This window comes from Erythrolamprus reginae, chromosome 5 (genome assembly GCF_031021105.1).
Source record: "Erythrolamprus reginae isolate rEryReg1 chromosome 5, rEryReg1.hap1, whole genome shotgun sequence".
Lineage (NCBI taxonomy): Eukaryota > Metazoa > Chordata > Lepidosauria > Squamata > Dipsadidae > Erythrolamprus > Erythrolamprus reginae.
The window spans coordinates 20352499-20366367 of NC_091954.1; the positions used below are offsets into that span (position 1 = coordinate 20352499).

A 13869-nucleotide genomic window follows, 5' to 3' on the forward strand; every position below is an offset into this window, starting at 1 on the left:
GAGTGCAGAGAAGAGCAACCAGGATGATTCGGGGACTGGAGACTAAAACATATGAAGAACGGTTACAGGAACTGGTCATGGCTAGTCTAATGAAGAGAAGGACTACGGGAGACATGATACTAGTCTTCCAATATTTGAGGGACTGCCACAGACAGGAGGGGCTCAACCTATTTTCCAAGGCACCTGAAGGCCAGACAAAAATAATGGATGGAAATTGGTACGGTCTCCTGCTTGGGCTACAAGGTCCCTTCCCACTCTGTTAATCTGAGCTTCAAGTAAAACAGTAATGACCATTGTGGTGCTATCTATATCAACAATATTTGTGGACTAGTATTAGTTCCCTGACAACTGAAGCAGAACTGACAGACTCCAACTCCATCTGTCCATTCATAACCCTGGGGGTGGGGAATTATTGACCCCCTCAGAGAGGGTACCCAACTTGGGCGTCCTCCTCAATCCACAACTCACATTAGAGAACCATCTTTCAGCTGTGGCGAGGGGGGCGTTTGCCCAGGTTCGCCTGGTACACCAGTTGCGGCCCTATCGGGATTGGGACTCAATACTCACAGTCAATCATGCCCTCATCACCTCGAGATTTGACTACTGTAATGCTCTCTACATGGGGCTATGACCTTTAAAGCCCTTCATGGCACTGGACCAGAATATCTCCGAGACCGCCTACTGCCGCACGAATCCCAGCGACCGATTAGGTCCCACAGAGTGGGCCTTCTCCGGGTCCCGTCAACTAAACAATGTCGGTTGGCGGGCCCCAGGGGAAGAGCCTTCTCTGTGGTGGCACCGACCCTATGGAACCAACTCCCCCCGGAGATTAGGATTGCCCCTACTCTTCCTGCCTTCCGTAAACTCCTTAAAACCCACCTTTGTCGTCAGGCATGGGGGAATTGAAACATCTCCCCCTGGGCATGTTTAATTTATATGTGGTATGCGTGTGTGTATGTCTGTTAGTATATGGGGTCTCTTAAATCTTTAAACATTTTAAAAACTGTTGGATTATTTATGATTTGTTGTTACATGTTGTGAGCCGCCCCGAGTCTTCGGAGAGGGGCGGCATACAAATCGAATAAATAATAATAATAATAATAATAATAATAAAAGTGTTTGGAAACTTCAGATCGTGCAGAATGCAGCTACGAGAGCAACAATGGGCTTTCCAAAGTATGCCCATGTTGCACCAACACTCCGCAGTCTGCATTGGTTGCCGATCAATTTCCGGTCACAATTCAAAGTGTTGGTTTTGACCTATAAAGCCCTTCATGGCATCGGACTAGAATATCTCCGGGACCGCCTTCTGCCGCACGAATCCCAGCGACCGATTAGGTCCCACAGAGTTGGTCTTCTCCGGGTTCCGTCGACTAAACAATGTCGTCTGGCGGGTCCCAGGGGAAGAGCCTTCTCTGTGGCGGCCCCAACCCTCTGGAACCAGCTCCCCCCTGAGATTAGAATTTCCCCCACCCTCCTTGCCTTTTGTAAACTCCTTAAAACCCACCTCTGCCGTCAGGCATGGGTGAATTGAAATAACTTCCCCAGGCCTATATTGTTTATGTATGGTGTGTTGTGTGCAAGTTTTTAAATTATGGGTTTTTAGTTAAATTATTAGATTTGTATTACATATTGTTTTGCCACTATTGTTGTGAACTGCCCCGAGTCTATGGAGAGGGGCGGCATACAAATTTAATTAATTAATAATAATAATAATAATAATAATAATAATAATAATAATAATAATAAATCTTCTCTACTTTGCTGTATTCACAGAATCATAGATTGGAAGGGAACTTGTCCAACCCCCTGCCCAAGTCCTTATAGAATCTCACACAATGGTTGGCCAATTTTTTCTAGAATGTAGAATGCATTTGATATCATTTCATAAAAGCTTATAATATGACACATAGGTTTATTTTTAAGCCACCAGAAGGTGGTATTATTTTTGTAGACTGATGGCGGCTTCTGAGCATTTAATGGGATGTGACCACTGCTCCCATTTATTGGTGCTATTTTCCCCTTTACTTTTAATTGTCGGGTGGGAGGAAATGGGCTAAGTGGTTTTCACATTTCAATAACTAATACCACAACAAAATCTAGGTTGAATGTATTAATTCATATTGTTACTTTTTCCCAGATCCTGTTCCTGATTCACCAGATCCAACAAAGGAACAGTCAAAGGAAGAAGTTGTATTCTGAATTTTTAACAGCAATATGAACAAGGCTTACTATTTGCTGCTTTAAAGGAGTAAGAGAGACAGAGGAAAACAAATGTGAGAAGTTTTTAGAAGACTTTCTAAAGTCTTGGAGGTGCTTTTTGACTTTCCTAATATTTCAATATATTGCTTATTCTCTGGTTTTGAAACAATTCAACATGGACAAGGAAATATTTTACTTTCCTGGAATTCTGTAAACTTTTTGTTTTACTTCACTGAAGTTACTGAAACTTGTTTCAAATGTGCTGTATAGATTAATTAGATCAAGATCATGTTACTTTTTATAACTATAAGGGATTGTAAATAGCACCAACAAAAGCCTTGCTCTGCATTCAAAATGCCTTGGTTCCCTAGAAACAGAAAATAACTTACATGTACATTTTTTTAAACTTTCTGTATACTTTATATGATTGTATGTTTGCACATGTTTTAACATAGTGATAAGATGCTTTGCTTGTATCCTGTCCTCAAAAGATCCCAAATGAACTATCTCCATATTTCACTCTAATTCAGTCTTTTCTGTGCTCTCTTTTTATTTGCTAATGATTTAAGGAAATCATTAGCAAATGATGACGGTTCTCAATTGCCTAACTTACAAGTAAATGTTATTAGTAAGAATATGTTGAAAATTATGAAAATCATGAAGTTAGAACATAAAAAAAAAAGAATTTCAAGTTAGCTCTGTTGAACAGCAGTTTGCTTTTACAAGCTGATTCAAAAGCATGTTAAAGAAGGTTTCAAAGAACATTTTAGATTTGGTACATTTCATTTAAATGGTAACTCTATGTCATTTTGGTATAATTTATCTTGTGCTTTGTAAATGTTTATGACTAAGTAGCCAGAGGAAATGGTTTAACTGAAATATCTTTCCAGTTGTGTATTATATAAATAATTCACGTTGATTTCTTTAAATTAAGCTGTCTGGAGAAAAATAATATCTTTGATAGGGAAAAACGTACCAGTAACTTTTGTCATAGATATAAACTGGCCAACAGCAATCAGTATTTAGAGTTGTTTAATCCTAGAGCAAAGTCATTCAGTCCAGCTTCAGTCTAAATCAACTTTTTTTAACATCAGCAACTTTAAAACTTTTGGATTTTAATTCTCAGAATTCCCCAGCCACCATGCCACCAAGTTGCTGATATTGTGACACACAACTCTAAATACTATAAATTCCTACAAAGAATGAGTGATATTTTCAGTGTGTCAGGGATTTCATAAACATATAATAGTCAAGATCAGTCAAGTTAATTTTATACCAATGCCTAAGAGGTGCCTTATCTTTGTCCGGCAATAACATTACAACAAAGATAATTTACATAGTTAACTATTTGTAGCAGTTTCAAAGACAGCGGCTTGACATTGATGGGGTCAACTCTTCCCCTTTTTTCCCTTGGTGAGGTATGATTCATTTTTCTCTTGAACAATTCTGTTTTTGAGAGAATTGTTGCAATGTATACTGTATTAAAACTCACCCTTACTGGATGTAGGAAACATGTACCAAGTAAAGAATGAGCTGTTTAGGCTGTTCACCATTAAAGATAAGCTTAAATAGTAATTTTTGTTTATGAACAAAAATGAAAGGAGAAAAAAGGAGGTAAGCTAAATAATTATATGAAGAAATTGTATCCTTTTGGTTCTGCTTACTTCTTCCTGCTTCATGATTACTTATCCTGTGTATAAGCAAACTCTCTTGACTTGCCCTCTGAACAGGTTATTGATCATAAGTTGATACAATAAAAGTTTAATGTGGCTATTATTTTTCTTTGTTGACAAAAAGAACCAGATTCGTTTTACTTTTATGTTGCTCTTGTGCAATATGTGATCTAATATGTGATTCCCTGAAAATAAGACCTGTCTTATATTTTTTTGAACCCTGAAATAAGTGCTTGGCCTTAATGCCATGGACTCAAAAGCCCGATTGGGTTTATTATTGTTCTGTCTGGGTCCCCCCAGATGCCAACACCAACCAAAAAGAGTATCCAGACACACTGGTAAAAAGCAAAGGCAGTTTATATACTGGAAAGCAAACACAGGTAACAAAAACTGTTCTTACAGACAGGAACACGATGAAGCTTCACAGAGGTTTCACGAAGGCCAGGCAATAAAACAGGATTCTTGCTGGCAAAAACAACACTGGAGATAGTAAAACCCACGCCTCCCCCAAGTCTTTCAGCCTTCTAGGCCACAAGCCAAGATCAGAGACGCCAAGAATCGAAGCAAGGTCACAGGACTCCCAGTTGATAACTCTCCACAAGACTGTAAGGGCGGGCCTGCCTTTTCAACCCTGCTGAGGAGAACCACCCAAACCCAGCTGTTGCCAATTCAGGGATGGAAATACCTTTCTAATTGGCCCCTTCTTTGAGCTGCACGTCTCTGCCTCATGTCTATTATAGCCTGTGCGTCTTCATCCAATGAATCCAGGCTACTAGCTGGGGAGAGGCCCCCCCGGGGGTCTCAGGCTGCTCTCCCTCCTCCTCTTCCTGACGTTCCTCTCCCCCGTCTGCCTGGTCCTCCTCCTCCTGGTCACTGTCCTTCTCCTCTGGGCATGGATCCGGCAGAGCTCCGGCCGGTCCCTGAAGAGCCTCAGGCTGAATCACAACAATTATCAGGGGATGTCATATTTTGGGAGAAACAAGGTTTAAAAAAAGGTCAAGTTCACTCCATGTCAGAGTCTTTGATGCTCTCAGCAACGGAAGGTCAAATTAATACAAGTTTGCCCTATACTGCCCTGGTGTAAAATAATCTAGCTTCCTTCCCAATTATATTTCCTTCCCAAGGTATTTTTTCCATGGAAAAATATCTTCATGAGACATGTACAAATTAGATGTACAACCTTAGGTACATTGTACTTCAAATACATTTCATTAAACATCACAGTTAACACATATTACACTAATGTTGCAGAATTTGTACACTGTGTTAAGGCTCAGCTTCCAACACCTAAAACTACCATACAGTTACCTTCAGGTTTCTGATCCCTCTTTTTTTATATAAGAGAACTTGAAAAGGGTGTGTGTGTGAAAATGAGCAAGCTCTATTTTAATTTACTCTGCCAGACCTACATATCTGTATCTACCAAAGAAATCAAATATGACACAGAATAAAGTTTGGGAGGTTTGTGGGTAGAAGAGCGTACAGACTATTTCAATGTATGCTCTTCTAGCCAAAAACCTCCCAAACTTTATATGTACAAAATGTAAACGGATCAAACTACTGGAGGAAAAAATAGAAGAACTAGAAAAAAATGAACACCCCTAAAACAAGCAACCAAAATGAGAAACCCCAAAGCCCACCAAAAGAACAATCACTAATTGAGCATAACAATGACTAATCAACCCCCAACCGAACCAATCCCTCAGAAGAAGGAAACAACTGGAAATACGTCACCCACAGAAAAAACCTTAAACCAAGTACGAAACTGATCGGCATTGGTTGCCGATCAGTTTCCGGTCACAATTCAAAGTGTTGGTTATGACCTATAAAGCCCTTCATGGCACCGGACCAGAATATCTCTGGGACCGCCTTCTGCTGCATGAATCCCAGCGACCAGTTAGGTCCCACAGAGTTGGCCTTCTCCACGTCCCGTCAACTAAACAATGTCGTTTGGCGGGACCCAGGGGAAGAGCCTTCTCTGTGGCGGCCCCGACCCTTTGGAACCAACTCCCCCAAGATATCAGAGTTGCCCCCACCCTCCTTCCCTTTCGTAAGCTCCTTAAAACCCACCTCTGTCGTCAGGCATGGGGGAATTGAGACTTTCCCTCCCCCTAGGCTTATAAAATTTATGCATGGTATGTTAGTATGTATGATTGGTTTTTAAATTGGGGTTTTAAATTAACTTAAACTTAAATATTGGATTTGTTTGCATTGTATTATTATTGCTGTGAGCCGCCCCGAGTCTGCGGAGAGGGGCGGCATACAAATCTGATTAATAAATAAATAATAATAAATAAAACCTACGCCTACCCCAACCCACCCATGCCCAACCCCACTGGCCACAAGCAACAGATACCAAGGACTCCCAATAGAAGAAAACAAACAGGCAAATGATAACGAACCACCAGCAACAACTCCCCAAACACCACTGCGGCAAAAAAAGAACTGCCCAAACAACCCCAGCCTAAAAAAAAGAGAAGAGTACTCATTATTCAATCCTCAAAGGAACAGAACCAACCATTTGCAGACTAGACATCCAATCCCGAGAAGTATGCTGCCTCCCCGGGGCCAAAATCTCTGACATAACAGATAACATAACCAAACTACTCAAACCAACCGACTACTACCCCCTACTAGTATTCCATGTGGAAACAAATGACACAAGAAAGGATTTGAAATCAATAATGAGGGATTACGACCAACTGGCCAACAAAATCAAGGACACAGGTGCACAAGTAGTCTTTTTATCAATACTACCTACAAGAGGAAGGCACCTAGCTAGTGAACAAAAAATTCCACAACTGAACCACTGGCTAAAACAATGGTGCCGCCCAAGAAACTTTGGATTCTTCGATCATGGATTCCACTTTCTCCAGGATGGCCTTCTAGCAAGGGATGGGGCTACACCTCACCAAAACCGGAAAGAATGTCCTTGGAAACCGACTGGCCCAACTCATCAGGAGGGCTTTAAACTAAAACTGCCAACTCGACAAGCAACAAAACAAAGAGGGAACGGAGGAGAGACAAACCCACACACCAACCAAAAGACACCAAGGGCTCACCCAGAACCAGGCACAAAGAACTCAAATGCCTGTACACAAATGCACAAAGCCTGAGGAACAAACGGGACGAATTGGAAGCAGTTACGCATGAGGGTGAATATGATCTAATCGGAATAACAGAAACCTGGTGGGATGAAACAAACGACTGGAACACACAGATAAAGGGATACAAACTATTCAAGAAAAATAGATCACACAAGAAAGGAGGTGGAGTAGCATAAAAGACTACTACACTAACACAGAACTACACCTAACCAAAGAGGACAACCCCCTAGAAAGTTTGTTCACATTTGCAAACCAGTAGGGAAGGTAAGTGAAAACCACTTTTGACTAATGCTTGGAAACAAATAATAGATGAAAAGCTAAAGGACAGATTTTGAACTGTATAATTCCCCCCAATGCATTGGCAGAATGGTAGTATGTTCGATAACTAAATAGTTAATTTTATATTCAAATGATAATTCTACTTCGTTCACAAAAATGACATATAGTTTGATACTGGTAAAATACTTTCCAAGTAATATGCACTATTGAACTTGCTAAGATTTACTTCTAGCAAGCCTGCACTGAGTTGAACTGAGCTGGCACAACACTAGAGGTAGTATCATGGGAGTATTTACAACTGGATTTAAAATATTAAATCTGTATCTCAATGCTCTGAAGTTCTTGGAGTCCAGAAATATTGAAGGAAACACGGGAAGGGGAAAAAGAAAAGCTAGTTGAGATATTTTTTGTTCTTTCCACATGATTTATGCACATATTTGGCCTTGAACATTGGTAATGCATATAAGGATGCTATACAGTAATCCCTCACCTATCGCTGGTGTTACGTTCCAGACCCAGCCGCGATAGGTGAAATCCGCGATGGGGAATTTATCGACTGATAGTACTTATTTAAGTATTTATATTGTAATTGTTTGGTAAGTTTTCTTTGTTTTATGTGTTTATAAACCCTTCCCACACAGTATTTATTTTAGATACAATATTTAAATACAGTACAATTTTAGATTTATTTATTTTTTTGAGAAACCTGCTGATCGAGTTCGGCGGGCTGTTTAAATCTGCCGATCGACTTCCTCAGAAACCCGCGATGAAGTGAAGCCGCAGTAGGTGAAGCGCGGTATAGCGAGGGACTACTGTACACTCTTATAAAAATTAAATAGGGTTAAATGAGCCAGGGTGGCGCAGCAGGTAGAGTGCTGTACTGCAGGCCACTGAAGCTGACTTGTAGATCTGAAGGTCAGCGGTTCAAATCTCATCACCGGCTCAAGGTTGACTCAGTCTTCCATCTTTCCGAGGTGGGTAAAATGAGGACCCAGATTGTGGGGGCAATAGCTTTGCTCTGTTAAAAAAGTGCTATTGCTAACATGTTGTAAGCCGCCCTGAGTCTAAGGAGAAGGGCGGCATAAAAATTGAATGAATGAATGAATGAATGAATGAATGAATGAATGAATGAATAAATAAATAAATAAATAAATAAATAGGGAGGAGCAGTAGTAAAATCAACTATTTTTTACTGTTGGTTCTGTGGTCGTGGCTTGGTGGATATGGCAGGGGAAGGATACTGCAAAATCTCCATTCCCACCTCACTCTGGGAGGTGGTATTTGCAGGTTCTCTGAACTACTCAAAACTTCCACTCTTGGTTCTCCAGAACCTGTCAGAACTTGCTGGAGTTCACCCCTGGGGAGGAGGTTGTCAGAAAATATCAGGAAACGAAAAGACTACATAAAAAAAACTTTATATGCATATTTTAATCTTAAATTTGCACCAAGCATACCCTTACCTCCCTACTATCTGAATAAAACTTGTTAATGAACCCGTTTCCTGTTTTTGAGTAATGCAAAAGTATGTTTTACAAAACACTAACAGAGATCACATTACTGAACTTAAGCCAGAGGTCACAGAATTAAGGAGAAGTAGAAACAATCCCTTAGGAAATGATTATTTAATTCTGTTTTGGGGTTCCACCCAGCGGTATGTTGCTCTCGGTTTGAGCCGGTTCTGTAAACTGGAAGTAGCGGGGGCAGGACGCTCCACCCACCCAGCTGGGACCGTTCTGCATATGCAGGCGAACTCAGAGCAACTTTTGGTTTGAGAACCCACTACTGGCTCCACCTAAACAATCCCCTGGAAATTCAGTCGCTTCCTGGTAAAAAAAGTAAACTAAGCCTTCTATATAAATGAGTGAAAGACTGCATGCTATTCTATACTAATTTGGTCCAAAAGAGATATGGGACAGTTGACCCTGTATTTTCAGTACTAAAGGAAAATGAGAAAATAAGAGGATGAAGCTTGGGAGGAACTGAAATAACACCCAAAAGTAACCCTGAGATGAAACCGAACTGTAGTTTCAGGTCATGCAACACATATTCTGTGCATAAACCTGACTCAGCGATAACCCCCCAAATTACACTTAATTAAACAGTTATTTTGTAAATCCAGCCAATCACATATATAACTTTATGAATTCAGCATTCCTCATTATAAATGTCCCCAATTACGCTGTCTTCATTATATAGACTGTGTCCCCACCCTGAAATTCAACCTATCCTGAAAGTAAGCCTTAGCTTTTTTTTACACGTGTGCCCAATATAAGCTCTACCCCAAAATAAGCCCTAGTTAAGACCCTGCCCGCTGTGGGGTGCATAGAGTAGGGGCAAGGCACACGGGTAAAAATTAAGCTAAGGTGGGGATTGGTGGTGGAGCTGCCCTACTTACCAGACCTCAACACCCTAACACCTGCTGCTGCTTGCATGCGTCACAACCAGCCTCCATTTTTCTGTCAGACGCCTTCAGGAAAGGCCTCTGCAGCTGAGAAACAAGGTCCGGATTGATGCATGGGTCACCTCTGACCTCCGTTTCACCATCAGAGGCCCTTCAGGAAAGGCCACTGCAGCTGATAACAGAGTTCTAGGTTAATCATGAAACTTCTTTTAGCAAACAATATACAACTTTGGTCCCCCAAGTTATCTTTGGCATCACAGGTTTTATACATACAATGCACATTTTATAAAGAAGATGCAAATTCCTAAGCTTATAAGAAAGCATAAGAAGTAATACAGAGGCTGTTTTGCCCCCGGTGGAATCTGCTGATGAAAGCTCCTCTGACCAAGAAGACATGAATGACAGGGAGGAGGAGAGTGTGGCAGATAGCTCAGAAGGAGATCAATTATCTAGCTCCTCCTTGGATTCGGAACAAGAGTTAATGATACAGCCATGCATGCGGAGAGCAATACATAGGCAGCAACAACTGAAAGATTATTATCAAAGAAAATGAGGCCACCTGTGGTTGGGTGGGGCTGTAGTAATTAGTGAGGCTGCTATAAAGAGCAGCCTGTAGGTTTGGCCATTGTGGAGGATTATCTGATTGTTGTGTTTCGTGACTGCTTTGCTGACTTTGACCTTTTGTGTGCTGATTTTTCCCCGCTTTGAAACTAAACCAGAGCAAAGTGTGTTTCACTTTGTGAAAGAAAAAGGACTGTGAATTGCCTCACAGCTGATAAGGGACTTGTACAAATTACCAGTTTGTTTGGAGATGAGTGCTCTTTGCTATACCAAAAGAGGGGTTGGTTTAAGTGACTTTTCATTATAAAGAACATTGTTTTGAATTTTAAAATGTGTGTGTGTGTCTGAAATTTGTACCTGTGAATTTTTGGGAGGAGTCTACCAGAGAGCCCGACAGAACAGAGGCTTTTAAGTTTAATTACGGATTTAATATAGGAACCTATATTATATTTCTAAATAAGTTTCCAGTTTTCAGTACTAGATTGTACTAAGTAAAGCATCCTTATTTTTCAAAGCCACTTTTTCATGACCCAGCAACTACTGTTTTTCAATAGTTCCCAACTGCACCGCCAATTCCTAAGTGTAAATTTTATATACCCATTGCTTACCGAGAGCGCTGGGTTGCCTTCATCCTCCACAGTGACCACCAGATGATAGAACTGTTGCCGTTCACGGTCTGGAGGGGAAGGGCGGGTGGCGATTTCTCCAGTCACTCTATCCATGCGGAAGGTCAGTTCTTCATTGCCATGGACGATGTAGTAGGAGAGGGCACTATTGAGGCCACTGTCCCTGTCGGTTGCTCGTACCTGAGCCACAGCAGTTCCTCCACCCACATTCTGTGCAGATATTAGACAAAACGGTTGGAGGAAAGAAAATTAGGTCACAGAAGAAATAACATTACAATTACACTAAATCTAAACCTAGGGTTTGTGGAAGAAGGAATGGTCTGGGGTCAGGGTGAAAAGAGGTATCACTCTAGAGCAGTGTTTTTCAACCAGTGTGCCGTGGCACACTAGTGTGCCGTGAGACATGGTCAGGTGTGCCGCGAAGCTCAGAGAGAGAAAGAAAGAGAGAGAAAGAAAGAGAGCAAGCAAGAGAGAGAGAGAAAGAAAGCAAGAGAGAAAGAGCGAGCGAGAGAGAAAGAACAAGAGAGAGAGAAAGAGAACAAGAAAAAGAAAGCAAGAGAGAGAGCAAGAGAGAGAGAAAGCAAGAGAGAGAGAAGGAGAGAGAGAGGGAGGGAAGGAGAGAGAGAGAGAAAGACATAGAGGGAGGTAGGGAGGGAGAGAGAAAGAGCAAAAAAGAGAGGAAGGAAGGAAGAGAAAGAAAGAGGGATGGAGAGAGAGACAGAAAGAAAGAGGAAGGGAGAGAAAGAGGGAGGGAGAGAGAAATAGAGCGAAAGGGAGGAAGAGAACTTTTTTTAATGCCCCTCCTGCTCAATGTGCCCCAGGGTTTCGTAAATGTAAAAACTGCTGCCGCTGAAAAAAGGTTGAAAGTCACTGCTCTAGAGCAGTGGTTCTCAACCTTTCTAATGCCGCGGCCCCTTAATACAGTTCCTTATGGTGTGGTGACCTCTCACCATAAGTCTAGTGCCAAATTCTCCCAACAGAGCTTTACGCTGATGGGCAGGAAGGTCAGAGGGACACCCACACCTGATTGGTCAGATTGTAAAAATATGTTTCAAGGTGCCAGAACAGAAGCTTTAGTTCCTAATCCCATGGGAAGTTTGTCTTTTCCCATGTTCTTAGGCGATCCCTGTGAAACAGTTGTTTGATCCCCCAAAGGGGTCCCAACCCCCAGGTTGAGAACCACTGTTCTAGAGCAAGGTGTCAAACTCACAGTGGCGTCACGAGATGTATTGGGACTTACACCAGCCCAATGTCTGATTTTTTCAACATAGACCACCCTGTCCTTGAATGGCTGGTTGGACTGGACATTAACATTTGATCTACTATAAGTCCATATGTTAAATCAGTGTTTTTCAACCAGTGTGCCGTGGCACACTAGTGTGCCGTGAGACATGGTCAGGTGTGCCGTGGGGAAATTAAACATGGGTCCCCAAACTACTATTCCTGCCAGGATATCCCTTTTGTGTTCATCGAAACAGGCCCAGGTTTCACACTAAGTGAGTATAAATACATTTAGAAACTATATTATTAACTATATGTATAACATGTGCTGTGTTAGAGTGTCATTTTGCATCATTTTGGTTGGTGGCATGCCCCAGGATTTTGTAAATGTAAAAAATGTGCTGTGGCTCAAAAAAGTTTGAAAATCACTGTGCTAAATAAGTAAAATAAAGTAGTTGTGTGACTTAGCATCCCGTTTTATCTATCTGAATGATATTGATGCGAGTATAGGATTTCCTCAGAGTGCTTATGTAATGAATGCTCCCATTTCATGCTTTCAGATAAAATGGCTTGGGTGCCTTTGTCTTTTGGATAAATATATAAAAGCAGCCTAATGCAGTAACTGGCACCTGTCTTTTTCACCATGTTTTATTGCTTTATTACACACATCCTTTTGCTACATCTCTGTTACAGAATGCATTTGCTACAAAGGTGTATCCTTACAAGCTATAATTAGAATAAATTACATTTCTCTGATTTATCCAAACAGTGGCATTTCCCAAATCTTTTACGCAGGGGATTGTAGCATGAACAGGACTGTTCTTAGACAGATCTTATCTCTTTAAATGGGTCTAGAATGGAAACATTTCTTGGTAGATTATCTCAACTATGCAAAGGGATAGTAAGTATCTAAGAAAAAATAAACTTTGCTAGGTCATCCTGCTAATATATGATGGAGCTACAGAAACAGTATAAACAGCTTTGTTTAGAACAGTGTTGTACAAGAAAAGAGCTGTCAAACTTGTGTTGTCACAGCGGTGTCATGTGATGTATCTGGACTTTTTCCTCCTTCACTAAACCGGGTGTGGGCTTGGCTAGTGCATGATGTATCCAGCCCGTAGGGTGAGAGTTTGAAAACCTTATACTGGAAGAAGTCAATGCAAAAGTAACCAGAAAGAAACCCTTAAACATTTGTGAAGCAAAAATTGCTACTCAAAATGAAAGCAGAGCAGTCAATCTTCAGAGCTGTAGAAAAATGGGGAAAATGTAATCTGCATCATTTTGGACTTTAAATATAGGTTTATCCAGGCTTCTTCTGAGGTAGGTGTCTCCAAACTTGGCAACTTTAAGACTTATGGACATAGTTCCCTCTAAGCTGAGCAGTGAGCAATCGCTCACTTAAAAATCATCATCAACTCAGAGTTTTCCAAACCTGCCCAGAAGCCGAGAGGGAAAGAGTGAGAGGGAAGGAGAGAGAGAGGAAGAGAGGAAGAGAGAGAAACAAATAGAAAAAAGAGAGGAAGGAAAAGAGAAAGAAAAAGAATGGGAGTAAGGAAGAGAGAAAGAAAATCAAAATCTAGTTTGAAACTAGCTCAACTATTTAAGTGGCATTTTGATATTGATAGAGTTGCCCTATTATGAGCTCACTGTTATAGACACACAGTACAGTATTTTATTTTGAAATTCTCTGAGGCAAAACAGGGTGGGTTTTTGTTTGTTTGTTTGTTTGTTTGTTTGTTTATTTATTTGTTTATTTATTATTTCTGTGACTGCCGCTCAGACACTATACTTTTCCGCCC

General features: G+C 41.0%; 2 protein-coding genes across 3 annotated transcripts in view; one reads left to right on the forward strand and one right to left on the reverse strand.

Annotated features, from left to right (window-relative positions):
• Window positions 1-3978, forward strand: part of VSIR (V-set immunoregulatory receptor) — a 34555-nt gene extending 30577 nt beyond the window's left edge. For both annotated transcript variants that reach the window (XM_070752206.1, XM_070752207.1), the window contains one exon: window positions 2141-3978. In XM_070752206.1, coding sequence (XP_070608307.1) covers window positions 2141-2202 — 62 coding nt within the window. In that variant the 3' untranslated portion in view covers window positions 2203-3978. The remainder of the gene's footprint in view (window positions 1-2140) is intronic.
• CDH23 (cadherin related 23) overlaps window positions 1-13869 on the reverse strand; it is a 726582-nt gene that overhangs the window by 124760 nt on the left and 587953 nt on the right. Inside the window, exon 36 of the mRNA XM_070753910.1 lies at window positions 10832-11059. Coding sequence (XP_070610011.1) covers window positions 10832-11059 — 228 coding nt within the window. The remainder of the gene's footprint in view (window positions 1-10831; window positions 11060-13869) is intronic.